Source organism: Bos mutus, chromosome 3 (genome assembly GCF_027580195.1).
Source record: "Bos mutus isolate GX-2022 chromosome 3, NWIPB_WYAK_1.1, whole genome shotgun sequence".
Taxonomy (NCBI): domain Eukaryota; kingdom Metazoa; phylum Chordata; class Mammalia; order Artiodactyla; family Bovidae; genus Bos; species Bos mutus.
In genome coordinates, this window is record NC_091619.1 from 31,693,756 (window position 1) to 31,713,177 (window position 19,422).

General features: G+C 52.4%; 1 protein-coding gene across 2 annotated transcripts in view; it reads right to left on the reverse strand.

Annotated features, from left to right (window-relative positions):
* Nucleotides 1-1,500: 1,500 nt before the first annotated feature.
* SLC6A17 (solute carrier family 6 member 17) overlaps nt 1,501-19,422 on the reverse strand; it is a 55,516-nt gene continuing 37,594 nt past the window's right edge. For both annotated transcript variants that reach the window (XM_005891285.2, XM_070367524.1), the window contains exons 7-12: nt 10,497-10,738; nt 10,034-10,226; nt 7,984-8,176; nt 7,249-7,408; nt 5,922-6,084; nt 1,501-5,445 (exon numbers count right to left, since the gene is read on the reverse strand). In XM_005891285.2, the coding sequence (XP_005891347.1) occupies nt 5,077-5,445; nt 5,922-6,084; nt 7,249-7,408; nt 7,984-8,176; nt 10,034-10,226; nt 10,497-10,738 (1,320 nt within the window). In that variant the 3' untranslated portion in view covers nt 1,501-5,076. The remainder of the gene's footprint in view (nt 5,446-5,921; nt 6,085-7,248; nt 7,409-7,983; nt 8,177-10,033; nt 10,227-10,496; nt 10,739-19,422) is intronic.

Genomic DNA, 19,422 nt, shown 5'->3' on the forward strand with positions numbered 1-19,422 from the left:
AATGGGTGTTTCAAGCCGCTAAGCTTTGGAGTAAATTGATACATAACAACATGTTATCTCATTCAATCCATTCATTATACCTATCTTACAGACTAGAAAATTAAAGTTCAGAGGGCTTAAATAACTTTCTCTAATTATTCTCTCAGGAAGCGGAAGTCTAGTTGTCATTTGAACTTGAACTTGGGACATCTGACTCTTAACTCCCTCAAACTCAAGAATTTGTGATACTGCTTCTTAGTGAATCAATGTGTCCTTTAGGGCTGGCATTCCAACCCCAAACATTACCTCCAAACAAAGAACTGAATTAATTTTCAAGGAGTGATATTTTTAGTACCAAGACATTCCCCTGTTTGAGAGAGAGGAGATTTGGAGATGGTGGGTGGGAGAGGAGGGGCTCCTTTCTCCAAACTCAGGACAGTGGGTGCTGATTTATTTATCTTTGTATATCCACAGAGAGTCTGTTCATGGTGGACACTTAATAAATGATTGTTCAAGAATAAATTAGCCCACAAAGGAATAAGAGATGGAAACTGTTAAGTGGAGTAGGAGCTGGAGCGAGAGGTTGTTATGCCATCTGGTGGCCATTCTTGGAACACCACTTTCTTTTCTGTGGCAGGAAAAGGAAATGCAAGTTCCTTGGGGGACTTAGGCTGTGTCAGGGATCAGGCAGCCTCATTCTAGACTGGAGTGGGGTGCTGTGGGGTGGGGCCTCCTCCAGGAGCCAGACTTTTTGTTTCTTCCAATGTCTGTGCTCCTTGAGAGTGAGCAAAGTAGCGCTTCCCCTATCCCCCCAGTTCATTCTGTTCTTCAGAGCTGAGCATTCAGCAGATGCTCAATAAATACTTGAGACTGAACTTTGAGAAAACAAGCAATGTACAGTCTCATATTTCATCTCTACCTTCTAATGAAGTTTGCGAAAGAGATAGCTACCTTGAAGAGATGGGCCATTCCCTCAGAATTTACACCACGGCCTGCTCCTGGAGAACTGCCCCCTACCTGAGTCCCAGGCCTCTGGACACAGGCACCTTCCCACCCCCAGCCCTTCCCACCTCCACCCTGGCAGAACTTACTGGCTTTCTTCCTGGCAGTAAAGCAGGACAAGAATTTCCCCTATGACATCTTGTACACAGACACCAAACACCATCAGCTGGAGCCTCATTTCCCTCACTTGGAAAAACCTGGACAACGGTGCATTTCTGAGCTGTTACTCTGTGATCACAGGAGATGAGACGTGTGAACTACTCGGAATCCATAAGGCCTGCTGCCAGCGTATGTGCTATCAATCACTCTGGACGATTCCTAGGGAAATAAATGCGTGCCCTTCTTCATGCCCCTCGGACTCCTCAACTGGACAGCCAGGCAGCTTCCAGACTCCCACAGCGGTCCTCGCCCACCCCCGCCAATCCGGGCATTCACCCCAAAGCTGTCCTCAGGATCTGTGACCTCCCCATCCCCTCTCCCTCATCCCGGAGCAGGTCAGAAAGGCAAGAGGCGTTTGGTAAGAACAGATGCTTTATTGTACACCATGTGGGGAGTAGAGAGGAAGGAGGGGCTGCAGGGGTGACGGTGCCTCATCCCCTCCCCTGGCCGAGCGTCCTTGACCCAGGGTTCTGACCAGCGTGGGACACGTGGACTGGAATCGCTCTGAACTGAAGCCAGAACTGAAAGGGTTGCTGGCCGTGTGTGCTTGGGTCTGTACAAAGCAGTGCCTGCGAAGAGAAGGGAGTCTGGGCTCTCCTTCTCCACCCCCAGTCACTAGGCCCCAGTGAAGGGGCAGCAAGCCCCAGTGAAGGGGCCAGGCGGGGGCTCAGGGTGTCAAGCGTGTCCCAACCTGTATTCTGGTGGCAAGGGGTGGGGGTAGTGCGGCTGAGAAGAAAGGCAGAGGGCAGTCCCCTGCCTGTAACACTGCAGGCCTACTCGGGCCCGGACTATGCAGGCTCTGACCCCTAGCCTCACGTCCTATAGGCTGACTCGAGGGGTCTCTTCCTGGCACTAGGAAAGCAGCAGTCCCCACGGACTTATTGCTCAAGGGCAAAAGTCAGTCTAGTGGGCATCAACCTGTGTGCCCACTTGTCCACCCAACATGGGTCTCACTCAGGCTTCAGGTTGCCTCAGCAGAGAGGGCTCCCTGAGCAAGAAGCTGGTGATGGGGGCTGGAGGCCAGGCAGAGGTGGGACCAGGGACCAGGGACTCCTTCAGGGACACCCCTGCCCCACCCTGCCCCGCCCCGCCCAGGAGTCTGCTCTGTTCCCTGTGGACACTGCATGGACAGCACCAAAGTGAGCCACCTGGGGACTCTGTGCAGGAACACAGGGGCCCAGCCCTCTCTGGCCACCTCCTGCTCCTCCAGAGAATTTGGGGCTGGCTCTTACCTGTCAGATGCCCCACTTACCCTTGACCCCACTGGCCCGCCCACTCCCAGCTCTCCTGAGAGTGAGCAGAGAGGTGTGTGTGTCAGAAGCACAGAGGAGGGGCAGCCTTCTCTAAGCAGTCAGGGATGTCTCAAGGGCAAATGCAGGACAGAGGCACTCTGAGATGAGGCCCTCTGGGGGCCTGAGCATCGTCAGAAACCCAGCACTCTCCCAGGGGATGAAGAGCTTGTGACGCCAGTGGGTACAGCCAGAAGTCTGGCTGGAAAATAAATGTGCAGACTTCTCCCACCCCTTAAGACCCCTGATTTCCTGTCTCTGGCAAGCCTGACGGTGTGAAGGCAGTAAGTCACCAGCAAGAGGCATATGCTTTTCTCACAGGCTTCCCACAAGACTTTACCCTGAGGCCTTGCCCAACGTAGCTGAGAGGAGGAGGCAGCATGGTCTTCAGGAACGTGCACACTAGGAGTCATAGATCAGCACCCTACGCACACCCACATATGTGCACACACACACACGCACACACACGCACACACACAAAGCTCTGGGCCCTACGTCTAATGGCAGAGACACGACGGGATGGGCCCAGCCTGCAGCAGCAGCTCTAAGCACTATCAAGCCCACAGGATCAAGCAGACGGCCCCAGCTCAGCCACCCTGTCACAGGCTGGCACGATAGGGCCTGGTCCAGCCACACGCTACAAAATTAAAAATATATCAAATATACAATGAAAATAGATCTGTACAGCACTGAGGATGAAAATAGTCCACCAGCCACAGCATAATATTGGGTTTGTCATTTAACAGCATTTACACCCACATGTACAGATTGAATATACAATAGAAACAGAATATATAGAAGAGTATATATAGTAGTGTCTCTCCTAGGGCCTTGCTTTTCCTGTTGCTATTTCTGCTCGGGATCAGGCATAGGGCCAGGTAGGAGGTGCTGTCAGGTGAAGGGGTGCCTAAGGCGGGATGCTGTGCCCCAAAGCTCATGTCTTTGTGTAGATGTGGGCCCCCCTCCCCTCATACACTCAGGAAGGATGGGTGGGGCTGAGAAGGCTGGTAATGGGAGCATGTGCGGGGGAGGGATGAGGAAGAGAGATGGCGAGTGGACCCCAAATGTGGGGGGGAAGCCAAGGGACTAAGAGGTGAGGAGAGGATCTGGGGCTCTTGTGCCCCAGTGCTGAGAGCACTCAGAGGCACAAGACTGACTCAGGACCCTCTGTGAAGGGAGTCAGGCCGAGCACCAGGGCCTGTCCCCGCCGTGCCCACCACAGCTCTCAAAGCTGGACGTCTGCTGTCCCAGCCAGTCTTGCTCCCTCCCTCCGTCCCTTCTCTCCTTCCTTCCATCCACCCATCCTTGCATCCTTTCATCAGTCCATTCATCGCTTCGCACACTTCTGACCTCCGATCAGAACCTAATCCTCTTAACCTACAACCCTATCCTGGGGGAGTGAATGTAAGCATGGGTGGGGATGCTTCAAGGCTGGGACACAGGACAGTCTCGGCCCTTGCCCTGGGCAGCTTCGGTGTCCCCAGCACTGCATGTGGCCCTCCCTACCACTGGCCAGGCAGCCTGGGAAAGGTTTCTGAGGTGTCCACACATGCCGTGCACACCGGGTGGCTGTGCTTATCCAAGGAGAGTGGAGGTGGCCCAGAGGGGCAGTGAAATTATCACTTTCTCCAGGTGTGAGCCCCTGAACTCCAGGGCCCCCTGTTCCAGGAGAGAAGCTGCCACTAGCAAGACAGGCAGGCCCTGGGCGAGAGGGGAGGGGGTGTGCTTCACAATTGTGCTCCAAATCACCTGAATTGTGCTGGGAACCATTAGGTGTGCTCTGGAAACCTCTCCTCTCCGAAGGCAGAGGCAGAGGCACCACTCTGGGCTCCAGGACAGGGGTGGGAGGAGGGCAGGCAGGCTCAGCCCTAAGGGAGGGGGAATGATTCTGGGGCCAGTCATCGCCCTCTCAGGCAGGATGTGGGAGCACTCCCCACCCACCCAGGCAAGGCCGAGGACACTGGAAGGTCCGTCTTGAGCTGGGTGCTAAGGTGCTTAGGAGCTCCCTCATTTCACCACCTCTGCTGCCGTAGCTCATGCTCAAACCAGCGGGAGCCATCTGCCTCACCAAGCCGAGCCTGGGGATTTCTGCAGACTCCATCCCCAAATCAGAGCCCTCTGGGGATTTCTGCAGACTCCATCCCCAAATCAGAGCCCTGAGTCCTGGCACCTCTGTCCCATCACTAACCTGCAGTTGGGCACCTCTGGGCCAGGACACCCTGCCTAACCCATCCCGATGCCCCTCACCACAGCCACCACCTGGCAGCACAGACCTAAGGGGCCCCAAGACCTAAGAACTGCAGGCACCAGCAAGAGAGGGAGGGACTCGAGAGCAGCCGCTTGGAGACTCCCCTGTGCCAGGAGTTGGGACTTCTGGGTGGTTCCAGCTACTCAGCTGCAATTTGGTAAGACGATCTCAGAAGGTTAGCTGGGGTGGGGGCTTAGTTCGGGGGACAGAGCTTCTCCCAGCCCCCACTCAGATCTAGGGAGCACAAGTCGGCTGGGACAGGGGTGGGGCATGAGGCAGGGCAGAGCCCCACTCCTTGGGCTGAGGGCCTGGCCTGAAGGCGAGGTTAGATGGGGACACGTGGGCTGGCTAGGTGTGTGTGTTGGGGGTAGGGGTGAGGCGGGCAGAGCAGGGCAGTGGTCACAGCTCTGACTCAGGGGTGCCGGCCAGGAGGTAGCCGCTTCCATAGCGTCCATTGGGGTTGCCGCTGGTCTCCAGGGGTGATGTACTGCCAGGCCCTAGATAGGAGCGGTGAGTGGGCATGGGGGAGGGTGCCTCGCTGGGCACCTTGCTGAGGATGAAGCGGGTCTCGTCATTCTCCTCCAGGTTGGAGATGTCCTTCATCATGCGGCCCTTCTTGTAGGACACGGAAAGGGTGTTGGAGCCGTCAGAGAGCAGGTGGAAGTGCCGCAGGACGAACACCACAGGGATGGGCAGGACGGCCACGACAATGAGCGTGATCAGGATAGCCATTGCCCAGTTGGGGAAATACAGGTAGCGCTCGGCAGCCTAGGGGTGCACACGGGTGAGTGCTGCTGCCTGCCTCGCTCTGCAGCAGCCTCACCATCTCAGACTCCTCCCCACTCCCACCCCTCCCGCACTGCCCAGGCACTGGCAGAGTTGGGGTCATCAGGCGCTGATCCTCGGGTCAGCTGGTCCCCTTGGCTAAGGGCTGAGCCTCCCCAAGTTTCTATACTTGTGTAAAGTTGGGCTGGTCACAGAGTCATCCACAGGGAGGGGAAACATGGGTTAGAAAGACTGGACAAGTGCATTCAGCTTTCTGCCTGTTTTCCCATGTGTGTGATAGCAATAAAACCACCTCTCTCTTTGGGTTGCTGAAAAGTTACAGATCAGATGTACAGAGCCCCTGGTGGGGCCCGGCATCGAGTAGTCGCCCTGTAAGGGTTTATCTCTGTTTCCTGTTGTATTAAAGGCCTGGGAAGATGCCACCCCAGATCCCTGGGGTTTCAGGCCCCCGCTCTCACCTCCTCCCTGATCCAGGCGCTGTAGCCTGGGGGCGTGACCCCAAGCTGGATGATGCTGGCTGTGGTGAGCACAGCCATGCACAGCGGAGACACGAACTTCCACATGTAGAAATAGAAGCGGTAGGGCTGGAAGCCCAGCATCTCCGTCAGCTCCTGCATGAACCTGCCAGGAGCAGCAGAGAGTCCAGAAGTTGGCACCCCCACTGCACTTGCCCAATACCCCCAGACTCCTCCTCCAAAGCCTTCACTCCCCAGTCCCTTCTCTCCAGGCTCTTCTACTCTTCACATTCAGTACATTATTCTGCGGCCCTGCTGGCCTCTGAAAAGCCTCTGCTGACCTCCTCTAACTTACTCTGACTATGTCACATCACATCTCACCCAGGGAAAGGGTACAGGCCACAGGACATGCCCTGGGCACCCAACCCCACTCACACCGACCTGGCTCTAGACTCCCCCTGCTGGAAGAGAGGTAGAAGTGCCTGTCCCTGGCGTCCAAAGGCAGAAGGCTGCCCCGACTCAGGTTTCTAACCATTGGGCCTATGGGTGGAATTCGGAAGACTGGCAGACTGTGTACATGAATAGCATTTAAAAAATCATCTTTACCTCCGTAACACCTAACTGAAATCTTGTGTTTCTTTCTATTACAAGAGCAAGCAATGACAGCAGTATTATCAGTACCCATGAGGCTGTAAAGAGTTGCTTAAATCACAGATATTTTATCACATTACAATTGAGATACCTACAAATCTCATTCATGCTCATCACTACTTAGAAATTACCACTGTTATTAGACCCACAGCTAGATCTTGTAACTTAATGCAGTTAAGAATAAAGCACATGTGTAATCACAGATTTAAAACATTATTAAGGGCTTCCCTGGTGGCTCAGTGGTTAAGAATCCGCCTGCCAATGCAGGAGACACGAGTTCGGTCCCTGGTCCAGGAAGATCCCACATGCCTCAGGGCAACTAGGCCCATGCACTACAACCACTGAGCCTGTGCTCTAGAGCCAGAGAACCACAACCACTGAGCCTGCGTGCCTGAGCCCATGCCCTGCAACAGAAGAAGCCACTGCAAGGAGAAGCCCACGCACTGCAACTAGAATGGCCTCACTCCAGCCAAGCAGCCTTGGGCAATTGCATCCTCTCTCTGAGACTTGGTTTCCCTAAATGATTTGTAGGGGGGCACTTTCTGGCTAACATTCTGACTCTGTGACCTCCTGCCTAAATCACAAGCAGCCCTGGAAACACAGCACTCTCCAGGGAGTCATGAGGGGACGGACCTCTCCTCCTGTTCCCTACCTCTCCCCACGCACCCCCACCCCTTACTTCTTGGTCCCATAGATCCAGGCCACCGCGACATTCTCGAGGATGACGATGACGGTGAGTGGCAGGGTGGCCGAGTAGTCATCAAACATGGTGACGAAATAGTTTCCGGAGCGCTGGACGAACAACAGCCCCACGAAGAATGCAAAGACACAGCAGCCCACTACAGAGAGCCGGGAGGCCAGTGTGGGGGCAAAGGTGCAGGGTGGGTGGGGCCTGGGGTGTCTTCAGGGCCCCCAGGTTCCTCCCATCCCAGCCCTCCCCCCAGCAGGCCTGCAGCTCACCCTCCAGAAGGCCCAGCCCTGCATGGAGTGGGGCAGGGGTCCAGATGCCCAGGTTCTGAGCTCCCACTCCACTAGGTGGGGAGCACCCTGGAGCTGGGAGTGATCAGGATGAAACAGGGTGCAGGGCTGGCAAGGAAGGAGGCCATCCTGCCCAGACACCTCAGCAGGCCCTTGGGGAGAGGGGCAAGTGAACCAAGAAAGAGGCCTAGTTCCCAGCCCAGGTTTGGCACAGATTCCCAAATAGCCTTCTCCCTTCTGGCTCTGAACTGCTCTTCTTGGGGTGGTTCCAGATGCATCCCGGGTTGGGTGGGGGTAGGGAAGCTTTCTAAGTATGGAGTCATGAATAACCCAGTGGGAACCAAATCTTTCCAAAGTCAAAACCACCACCTGATCACTTCCCCCCACCCTCCCGGGGCAGCCCACAAGGCCACTGGGGACCACTGGGAGGAGTTACCTGTGAACATCTCCTTGGGCACCTTGAAAGTGTCAATGATGGGTGTGGTGATGCCCGCCATGGTGCCGATCATACTGCCCAGGCCCAGGTTGATGAGCATCAGGAAGAACATAACAGACCAGAAGGGGGATGCAGGGAAGTGCGTCATGGCCTCGGTGAAAGCAATGAAGGCCAGGCCTGTGCCCTGCACAGACTGAGGGTGGGGGCAGAGGGTGGGGCTCAGTGGGGGCCATGCCCACCTGGGAGCCTCCTGCTTCCTTCTCTCTGCCCTTGGAGCTTTAGGAATAACCGTTCCCTCTTTCCCAGTGATCCCTGCCCCCACCTAAATTCTCTTGTTTCTGGCCAGTGGGTCTCAAACTTGAGTGGGCATCAGAATACACCCCAGGGAGTAAAACACTAATTCGGGACTTCACCTGTGAGACCTGGAATCTACGCATTGTCCAAGGACCCCCAGCGATTCACATGAAGATACTCTCTTTTAGAAACATAACCAGCTCAAGACTCTCCTCCTCTGAGTAGTGCAGCCCCCCCCAGCTCTGAATTCCAGACCTTACCGTAGTGGTCTCAGCCTCTGCTGCCCAATGGACTCACATTGGAGCCTTTAAAAAACACTGATGCCTGAGTCCCTCCCCAAGGACAATGATCTGCTTGGCTTAGGGGTAAAGCTGGATATTAAGGTTTTATAAAGCTCCCAGGAGAATCTGATGGGCAGCCAAGGTAGAGAACCACTGCTGCAATGTTGGGGCCCCCGCTCATGGGGATCTGACCACACACTGTCCACTGACGTCACTTCTGTGCTCTCCTTGTAGCGTCAGGGTCAGGGAACACCCACCCCAACTGTGTGAGAGTAGTTCTTGTTATTTGGTTGTTATCAAGATTGTATTATATTTTAAAAAATCCTACTTCTATCCAGAGGACCAGGCCCCACCTGTGAGAATGGGGCAGGGTCTCAAGGAAGGGGGCCGTCCTTTATACTGTCAGGGGAAGAAACCAGGGCGGGGGAGCCCAGACAGGGCCTTTTAGCTCTTGATCACATGAGAGAGGTGACAGGGGACTCAGTCCCTGAGCATTAGGTCGGTGCCAGTAGAATGCAGCTAACTTTTCAACTATTCATGGGGTTCTTGATGTTTGAACAAACTCCTGGAGATAGCGAAGGACAGAGAAGCCTGGTGTGCTGCAGTCTACGGGGTTGCAAAGAGTCAGATGTGACTGAGCAACTGAACAATGACTTTTCAACAAGCAGGGAAAGCTTCACCATCCCTGGCTCCATGGAGGCTGGCAGAGGCTGACAGACGGGAGCTGGCGCAGCCCCCAGTGCGCCCTGGCATGAGCTGGATCCCAGGACCCCATGGGCATGTCTGTCTCCTGTTACCCCTTCTCACGGAACACTTTGAAAGTCTCTGGCTGTGCAAACGGGGACAGAAGCAGAGTGTCTAAGCTTGGGCCTGCTTGTCAACGAAGGGCAGCATATCCTTGCCTTCCCCAGGGGCTAAAGGTCATTGTGGCCATGCCAGTGGGGGAGGGGCAGAAGCATCAAGACTTGAACCCTGGCTCCCCAACTTCCTAGCTATGAGATCTCGAGCATGCTCCCAGCTTAAAGGCTGCTTGCCTGTGAAACAGGAGACAACATTAACACTCAGCTCTCAGAGCTGCCATGAGGGCCCGGAGGGACAGGCAGCAAGGGGTAGACACTAATGCAAAGACTCGCATCCTGTATGCCGTGTCTAAGGCACAGGTCCCAGTGCATTCCACGTGGCAGTGATGGCTGCACAGGAAACCCGTTCAAGAAACGGGAGAGCTGTCCCATTCCCTGGGATTTCTGGGATGTGTCTGTCTTGTCTTCTCAGTGAGACTCAGCCTACCTCAGGGCAGGGGTTTTGGCCAGTACCTTTCACTCTGGGCACATAGTAGATCCTTGCTTATCAAGCCAAAGAATGAGTCCCTGGTGGCTTTCTGCACCCAAGCTCCAGCCACCCATAGCCTGTCTCTGGGCCCTGCACTCCCACATCTGTCTTCCTGCCCGTCCATGGAAGGACAGCCTCCCCCATACCTTATCTAGCTCATCCTCCAGAAGGCAGGGATCGAGGCCCAGGGCTGAGAAATGGTCCTCCTTTACAGTCTTGATGACCTTGTACATCTCTGCATAGTCCTTGGTGGTGAGGTGGGAGAAATTGACGTGGGGAGGGATGAGGGCCCGGCTCAGGACGTCGTTGTTGAGGTACCCCAGGATTTTCTCAGCATTTCTGCAGCACAAAAGAGACAGCAAAGTAAAAACATTAAAAAAAAAAAGTGCAGGTAAAAAGGCAGGACTGGGCACCATCCAGGGGCACCTCGCAGACACCCAGGAAGGTCACTGAAGACCATGGACACAGATATCTCTGAAGCTGGCCCTGTCGTCCAGGGCTGAGGACAGAGAGCTGCTCTGACCTCCATCCCCCAGCCCGGGTGGAGGGGGGCTCTCCCAGGGGAAGGTGGACTGGAGAAGAGAGGACAGGAGGAGAGGTGCCACCTACTCGACCACACACTTCTCGTTCATGATGTTGGCCTTGAAGCCCAGCACAGCGAACACCACGAGGGTGGCCAGCACCGAGGTGAAGAAGTTGATGAAGGACACCAGGGCGGCATCAAAGTGGCAGTTGTTGTCCTGCTTGTTGTAGCTGGAGAAGGCTATGACGCCCCCGAAGCCCAGCCCCAGAGCGAAGAAGACCTGTGTGGCTGCCTCCCGCCAGACCTGGGGGTCCAACATCTTGTCCAGCTACAGCCGGGGAGGGGGAGCCATGGCAGGGCGAAGAAAAGAGACACAGAGATAACGGCTTTAGCGAATTCCCTGGCAGTCCAGTGATTAGGACTCAGCACCTCCACTGCCGTGGCCTGGTTTCCATTCCTGATGGGGGGAACTAAGATCCCACAAGCCACGTGGGGTAGCCAAAAAAAAAAAAAGAGCTTTATTCACCTGCAGTAGAATTTCCACCACACCCCCTTTCCTCAGCCTCACAGAGGCAGCGTGGCACAGTGGTAAAGAACTGTGGCTGTGTGACCTCGGGCAACTCCCCCAGCCCCCTGAGCCTCATGTTCCCCACAGGTGAAACGCAGAAAACAAGCGTATCAGGAATCTAAAGCATACAATGAACTAGTGAACATTACAAAAAAGAAACAGACTCACAGACACAGAGAACAAAGCAGTGGTTACCAGCTGGAGAAGGTGGGGAGGGGCAACATAGGAGTAGGGGTGAAGAGGCACAAACTATTAGGCTTCAAATAAACTGCAAGGATGTACTGTACCTCACAGGGAACACAGCCAATGTTTTATAATAACTATAAATGGAGTATAACCTTTAAACACTGTGAATCACTATATTGTACACCTGTAACTTTAATAATATCGTACAAAAACTGTGTGTGTGCATGTGTGTGTATGTGCCCGTGTGTGTGTGCCAGTGTGTGTGTGCCCGTGTGTGTGTACGCCCATGCGTGCGCTCAGTCATGTCCAACTCTTTGTGACCCCATGGACGACTACTACTACAGCCTGCCAGGCTCCTCTGTCCATGGCATTTTCCTGGTGGCCATGTCCTCCTCCAGGGGATCTTCCTGACCCAGGACTGAACTTGCACCTCTTGCATCTTCTGCATCGGCAGGCAGATTCCTAACCCCTGCGCCACCTGGGAAGTCTGTACATCAACTCTACTTTAATAAAAAAAATAGTATCAACTTCAGATGATTGTTGTGGGCCCTAGGTAAGATAAAATCAATGCTGTGTGCTTAATAGTAAGTTCCAAGTTAATTTTAACTGCTATCACTGCTTACCATGGAGCTATCATATCAAGGAACATCTTCAAGGCTATCAGCAATGATGTGTAGGGCAAACTCTAGGGAGTGTCATTCACTCAGACTACAGTGTGAATGGTGCCTCCTGGAGTCATGCAGCGTACAGCCCACACAATAGTACAAGACAAGTAAGAACACCAATATCTCCGATACCTCCTCCACTTCCAACCATGAGAAAGACACCAACTTCTCCCTCTTGCTCACCCAAACTCCCTTTTCCAAAAAAGAAAAAGACCTAAAGTTCATTTGCACATGCCCTAGATCACAGAAGAACCACCCCCTCAGCTCACCCAACTCGAAGCATAGAACTCAGACACTTCTGAGAGAGGGGACCCCTTGCCAGACCCTCAGACGTGAGAGGAGTCAGGGCCTCCACAGCATCTAGAGGGCATGGAGTAACTTCCAAACATTTTCATGTCTGTTTTCCTTTTACTGTTTGCTCCTCAAGGCGGCGACTAGGGCTTGGGCCCGGCATAGGATTTTAGAGTCAGACAGACCCAGATCTAAGTCTGACTCCCTCTTGAAACCGTTGAGAAGGCTTAGGCAAGTGATGGTGCCTGTTTTATGAGCTTCTGTTCTCTCAGCTGAAAAATGGGAATAATAATAAAGTCTTTGTCCCAAAAGGCCAAAGAATGTTCTACCATACAATTGCACCCATTTCACATGCTACCAAGGTAATGCTCAAAATCCTTCAAGTTAGGCTTTAATAGTACATGAACCGGGAACTTCCAGATGTACAAGCTGGATTTTAAAAAGGCAGAGAAACCAGAGACCAAATTGCCAGCATCTGTGGGATCATAGAAAAAGCAAGGGAATGCCACAAAAACATCTACTTCTGCTTCATTACTATGCTACAGCTTTTGACTGTGTTGATCACAACAAACTGTGGAAAGTTCTTAAAGAGATGAGAATACCAGATCACCTTACCTATCTCCTGAGAAACGTACACAGGTCACAAAGCAACAGTTAGAATGAGACATGAAACAACAGACTGGTTCAAAGTTGGGAAAGGAGTACATCAAGGCTATATACTGTCACCTGTTATTTAACTTATATGCAGAGTATATCATGTGAAATGCCGGGCTGGATGAATCATAAGTTGGAATCAAGATTGCTAGGAGAAATATCAACAACCTCAGATATGCAGATGATACCACTATTCTGGCAGAAAGCAAAGAGGAACTAAAGAGCCTCTTGATGAAGGTGAAAGAGGAGAGTGAAAAAGCTGGCTTAAAACTCAACATTCATAAAACAAAGGTCATGGCATCTGGTCCCATCACTGCACTGGAAATAGATGGGGGGAAAGTGGAAACAGTGGCAGATTTTATTTTCCTGGGCTCCAAAATCACTGTGGACAATGACTGCAGCCATGAAATTAAAACACACTTGCTCCTTGGAAGAAAAGCTGTGACAAACCTAGAAAGCATGTTAAAAAGCAGAGACATTACTTTGCTGACAAAGGTCCATATAGTCAAAGCTATGAGTTTTCCATTAGGCATGTACGGATTTGAGAGTTAGACCATAAAGAAGGCTGAGTGCCAAAGAATTGATGCTTTCAAACTGTGGTGCTGGAGAAGACTCTTGAGAGTCCCTTGGATGGCACAGCAAGGAGACCAAACCAGTCAATCCTAAAGAAAATCAAACCTGAATATTTGTTGGAAGGACTGATGCTGAAGCTGAAGCTCCAAGCTTCACTTTGGCCATCTGATGTGAAGAGATAACTCAATGGAAAAGACCCTGATGCTGGGAAAGAATGCAGGCAGGAGGAAAGGGGACGACAGAGGATGAGATGGTTGGATGGCATCACCGACTCAATGGACACGAGTCTGAGCAAACTTCAGGATGCAGTGAAAGACAGGGAAGCCTGGCCTGCTGCAGTCCATAGGGCTGCAGAGTTGGACATGACTTAGCGACTGAACAACTCCCTCCCAAAGTGATTGTGAAGATCAAATGTACAGTCTTAAGCAGTGCCTCGTGCACAGGATCATTTAATCCTGACAAAAGGCCTCTGACCAGGTCAAGCCAGGGGTGGGCTTTTGGTTTTTGCGGGTGTTTGGGGGAATTTTTTTGGTGGAGGGGAAGGAATTGTTATTCATATTTGGAAAGAGTAAACTAAGACCAAGGATGAAATAACTCACTCAAAGCACTGGAGCCAGCCCGCTGAGACTCAGGAGTTACTAAATACAGACTGTCCGACACTGGGCAGCGGCATCCTCCCAGCTCCAGCTCCTGACACAGCTGGCCTGCAGCTATACTCCTCTGACCACTTTCCCCTCAGACCTCTGCTGCTGAGGCTGACCAAAGTGACTTGACTCCACACAGATGAGGAAGGCAAGGGGTGAACTAGAAAATCTGCCTCCCCTGCGGGGACAGCCCCACATGGTCCCAGGCCGGCTGCCCCTTGCTGTATGCCTGTGAGGGAGTCTGTTCCTTGTGGGCACAGTAAAATGATGGGCTTGGGTTCTTCCAGCTCTGATATTTCAGCCCTAACACTGAGGGCAGAAGCTCAGCATCTCAGCAGCTTCCCAGGCATGTCTGAGCACCAGGAGTCACTCCCCAGCTGAGAAGGTGGTGGCATGCATGGAGGTTGGCAGAATGATGGGTTCAGGGAGGAGGAGAAGAAGAGGAAGGTGACAGCAGAGCCTTCTGGCTTCGGGTCCTGTACACAGGTGGAGGCCCAGGAGCACTGCCTGGCTGGCTAGTATTCGAATTCCAGGGAGATTACAGTCTCCCATCATGTGCTGAAGAGATAAAGCCATCTTTGGCCCACCAAGAAAGCCCAATGTGCAGACCTTAAGGAGCCAAGAGCCCCTTGCATCCTCCCACCCCCTCTCCCTCACTGTACTCTCAACAGCTATAACGTGCTGGGGGCTCCCTGTGGATACGACATCAGCCACTTGCTCAGCAAACCCTGTGGACCAGGCCTGGTCCACAGCAGGTAAGGTCCCAGCTCTCATGGAGCTGACGTTCTAGTTGGAGAGATGGACATTGGTCAGACGAGCCTATAAACAGATGCTAAGTTCCAAAAGTGACAAGGGCTGAGAAAGCCAGGTACCTAATTCTAGGAGAGCGTGTGATGGGGGATTTGAGTTGAGTCAGGTCAGGGAAAGCTTCCAGAGGAAGAGATCTTTTTTTTTTTTTGGTTGCACTGGGTCTTCATTGCTGCACTTGGGCTTTCTTGAATTGCAGCAAGTGGGGGGGGCAGTTACTCTTTGTAGCAGTGCACAGGCTTTCTCACTGTGCTGGCTTCTCTGGTTGTGAAGCATGGGCTCTAGGTGCACAGGCCTTAGTAGCTGCAGCACGCAGGATCAGTAGCTGTGGCGCATGGTGGCACGTGGAATCTACCAGACCACGGATTGAACCCGTGTCTCCTGCACTGGCAGACAGATTCTTATCCACTGTGCCACCAGGGAGTCCAGAAAGGGTTGTTAGAGCTGCCCTCACTAAAGGGAGAGAAGAGGACTCAGACAGAGGGAACAGTGTGTGCAGAGGCCCTGAGGGGGGAAAAGGAAGGATACCTTTTTCACATGGGGTGTGTGGAAGAAGGGAAGTAGAGGAGGCCAGCCTGACTGGAGTGCTGAGGACAGGCCGGAGTGGAACAGGAGAGGCTGGGAGAGTCAGTGGAGCCTGAGCAGACGAGCGTGAGGATCCTGTCTTGATCCTAAAAAAGCACTGAACAGGGAAAGCAGTGAGGGGTGTGAAAGAGGTAGGAAACTGTCAGGTGGGCATTTCTAAAAGAAACCAGCGAATGCAGCAGACCTGCAAGGAAACACTTTCTGGGGCCCAGGTGGGAGATAATGGTGGCATTGTCTGGGGTCAGGGAGGCACAGATGGAGAGGCTATAGCGGGAAAACCCAAGCCTGCTTTAGTGATGGACTGCTGATGGGGGCGCTGGAGGCAGAGATGCCAGGGTGACGGCCACATCTCTGGCCTGCAGACCCTAGTGGGTGGAGATGGAAACAGTGGAATAGGGGCAAGACTCGATGGGGTTTGAACAGGGGAGGTCCAGACATCCCTCCTAGAGATACTGAGTTTAATGTGTCCTTGAGATCTCTACAAGGAGATATCAAGCCAGCAGTCAGACAACTGAGTTCGGAGCTTCGAGGGGAGCACAGAGCTTGAGGCATGATGTGTGAGAAGCAGATGGACCAGAAGGGACTGCAGCTGAGGCTGTGGGTAGAGCGAGAAGAGGCAAGAGCCGGGGCCAAGTCAAGGTCTGCGAGTTTAAAGCAGGAAGGAGGGGACTTTCCTGGTCCAGGAGTTAGGAATTACCTGCCAGTGCAGGGGACACGGGTTCAAACCCTGGTCTGGGAAGAGCCCACATGACACGGGGTAACTAAACCTGTGTGCCGCAACTACTGAGCCCATGTTCTAGAGCTTGTGCTCTGTAACAAGAGAAGCCACCGCCATGAGAAGCCCATGCACCGCAACTAGGGAGTAGCCCCTGCTCACTGCAACTAATGTAGCCAAAAAAGCCAGCAGGGAAGAAGCTCAAACAAGGGAGGGAGAGGAGCAGCAGCAGTGGAGGCAGGAGGAAAAGCGACAGAGGTCATGGAGGCCGTGGGAAAACAGCCTACCAGGGAGGAGGGGGACCCGTGTCACAGAGTGAAAGGTGCTACGAGAGCAGGGGTGAGCTTAGCTGGAGATGTTCAGGGAGTCCTGGGGCCAGAAGACAAGGAGGAAGGAGGAGAGGTGAGAAACGGGGAGAAAAGGTGGACACTCGGTGGGGAAGCTAGGCTGGGAGTGAAAGACAGGGCAGTGTCGGGGGAAGGCTAAGAAATCACTGGAGGGTCGCTTTTAGATCTGCTGTTTCGTTTTTGTTTTTAATGCAGTGACTTGACAGCTGATGGAGAGCAGGGGATCTAGAGGAGAGAAGGGGAGCTGTCATCCATAGGAGATGAGGGAAGGAGGACAGCATGGGGCAGCTGTGGATAAACTTGTATATCTCGTTTCTGTCTCTGTCATCTAAGGGAGTTGCTGTCTTGGTGGCCCCTGTTTTTCCCATAAAGCAGGAGGCCAAATCATCTGTTAAGGGTGAGGTGTGCTGGGAAGAGAGGTCAGAAGGTTCAGACAGTGGAAGCGGTTTAAAATGTTCACTATGGAACCCGGGAAAGAAAGATGGCCAGAGAAATGGCACAGAGTCATCCCACACTGCTGAGGGCCTGCTCTGCTTGCCGAGTCATCTTCTTTACAAAGGTAATACAGACCTGCATCTTCTCATCTAAAAACCTGAAGGCCAGACTGGTTTTGGAAATCAGGCTTTGCTTCTAATTTTATTTTAGAAGGATAATATGGTGTGTATACCACATAATTGCATGACACCCCCTGTAGGGTCTGGGGCAGCACCCTTAATCAGATACATTTGTATTTCTGAAGCAGAATATGAAAATTCACACCAAGTGAATAAAGACTATAAATAGCCTCACATCTGTTCAGGTCACTTACTGCCAAATGAGTTATGGGAGAAAGAATAAACATTTTTTCTGTATTTCAGGGCAATTTGGATTTTGGCATTGTGAGTAAAGTTTTAGGGACCTATACATGCTCCTAACAGAAATTTGGAGATTATTTTTAAAATAAAATAATCATAGTCTCAGTGGGAAAGAGCTTCGGTACCTCCCTTCTCCTGCATGGCTTTTTTTTTTTTTTAAATGATCCTCTCAGTCTGACTCTTTGCAATCCCATGGACTATAGTCTGCCAGGCTCCTCCATCCATGGGATTCTTCAGGCAAGGATACTGGAGTGGGTAGCCACTCCCTTCTCCAGGGGATCCTCCTGACCCAGCGTCTGAACCTGGGTCTCCTGCATCGCAGGCAGATTCTTTACCATCTAAGCCACCAGGGAAGCCCAGTGGGTGGACTACCTACGCTTAGAAGGCATGCCATCTAAGTTCATGGATGTCAGTCATGACTGTCCTACCAAGCTGCTCGAACCTCAGGCTAGAAACCTAGACAGAGTGGGAGGGCTCTGGGTAGTTTGGAGAGTTCCAACCAGGAAGGAGCACAAAATTTTGTAAGACAGGACCAGTTGAAACAGACACAGCTCTGGTCATGTCATTTGCATGTTGAAGTATCTTTGATGGCTCCCCACTATCTACTGGGGTTTTCTTGGTGGCTCATTGGGTAAAGAATCCACCTGCAAAGCAGGAGATATGGGAGATGAGGGTTTGATCCCTGGATCAGGAAGATCCCTGGAAGAGGGCATGGCAACCCGCTCCAGTATTCTAGCCTGAAAAATCCCATGGACTGAAGAGCCTGGCAGGCTACAATCCATGGAGTCGCAAAGAGTTGGACATGACTGAGCAACTGAGCAGCAGCACTGTCTGCTGGAAAATCTGTTTCCATCCTACGTTCTGAACATCCGAACTACCCCTCAAAAGCATCATGACCTTACAGTCTGGTCTTCGTCCAGGCTGTTTCCTCTGCCTGGAATTCCCTTGCACCCATTCACTTTCTGGTGAACACATATTTATTTCTCAAAACCCAGTACAAATATCACCTGCTCTTTAAGCTTTTCCTGACTGCCTCTGGCAGAGCCAGTTGTGGTCCCTGGGCTCTCACAGCTCTTGTCAACAGCTGCATGACAGGCTTATGTGTCTGTCTTTCTTTCCACACTCTGTGCTTCTTAGGGGTGGAGCCCATCTCCTGTTCATCTTTGTGTGAGCAGTGCCTGGCACACAGGAGAGAAGGGAAAAGTGATGGAGGGTAAGAAAGAGACAGACAGAGTCTGACCTGTGTCCTGGAGGTGAGCTGAGCAGGAAGGACCAGATCAGGGGCTATGAAGTGCCAGCCCTTTTGTGCTAAGATCCAGTCTTCTAGGACAAGAAGATCCTTAGAATTTAAATTTCTACTTTATAAAACAAGGCTATTTCCAAGCTGGCTTCCTTTCATTCTCTTTTCTCCCTCTCTCTTTCTAAAGTGATTTTTTTCCTTTTTGATCTAGGTCAGTCATTACCAGGCTTCCCTGGTGGCCCAGCAGTAAAGAATCTGCCTGCCAACTCAGGAGACTCGGGTTTGATTCCTGGGTTGGGAAGATCCCCTGGAGGAGGAAATAGCAACCCACTCCAGTATTCTTGCCTGGAGAGCCCTATGGACAGAGGAGCCTGAAGGGCTACAGTCCATGGGGTGGCAAAGAGATGGACAAGATTTAGCAACTGAACAACAGTCATTACTAAAGTTTTTACAAAAAGGTCAGGGCCATGTGTGAGACCTAAACACACATCATCATTAGGATTTTCACCATTCCCTAAGCCTAAAACTAAGATGTGGATAAATTCCTAGGCCACCATCAGGGCCAAATCTCAAAAAGGGAGGCAGCCACCTAAGGAAGGACACCATCATCCCAAACTACCAACAGAGCTGGCTCCATGGTGTGTGGGATTTCTCGGAGGAGGTATAGAGAAACTGTCTGCCAATGCAGGAGACACAAGAGGTTCGGGTTCGATCCCTGGGTCGGGAAGATGCCCTGGAGGAGGAAAGGGCAACCCACTCCAGTATTCTTGCCTGGAGAATCCCATGGACAGAGGAGCACAGCAGGCTGCAGTCTATCGAGTCGTAAAGAGTCAGACGTGACTGAGCATGCATACACATGGGCTAGGACTGTCTTACATGCAAG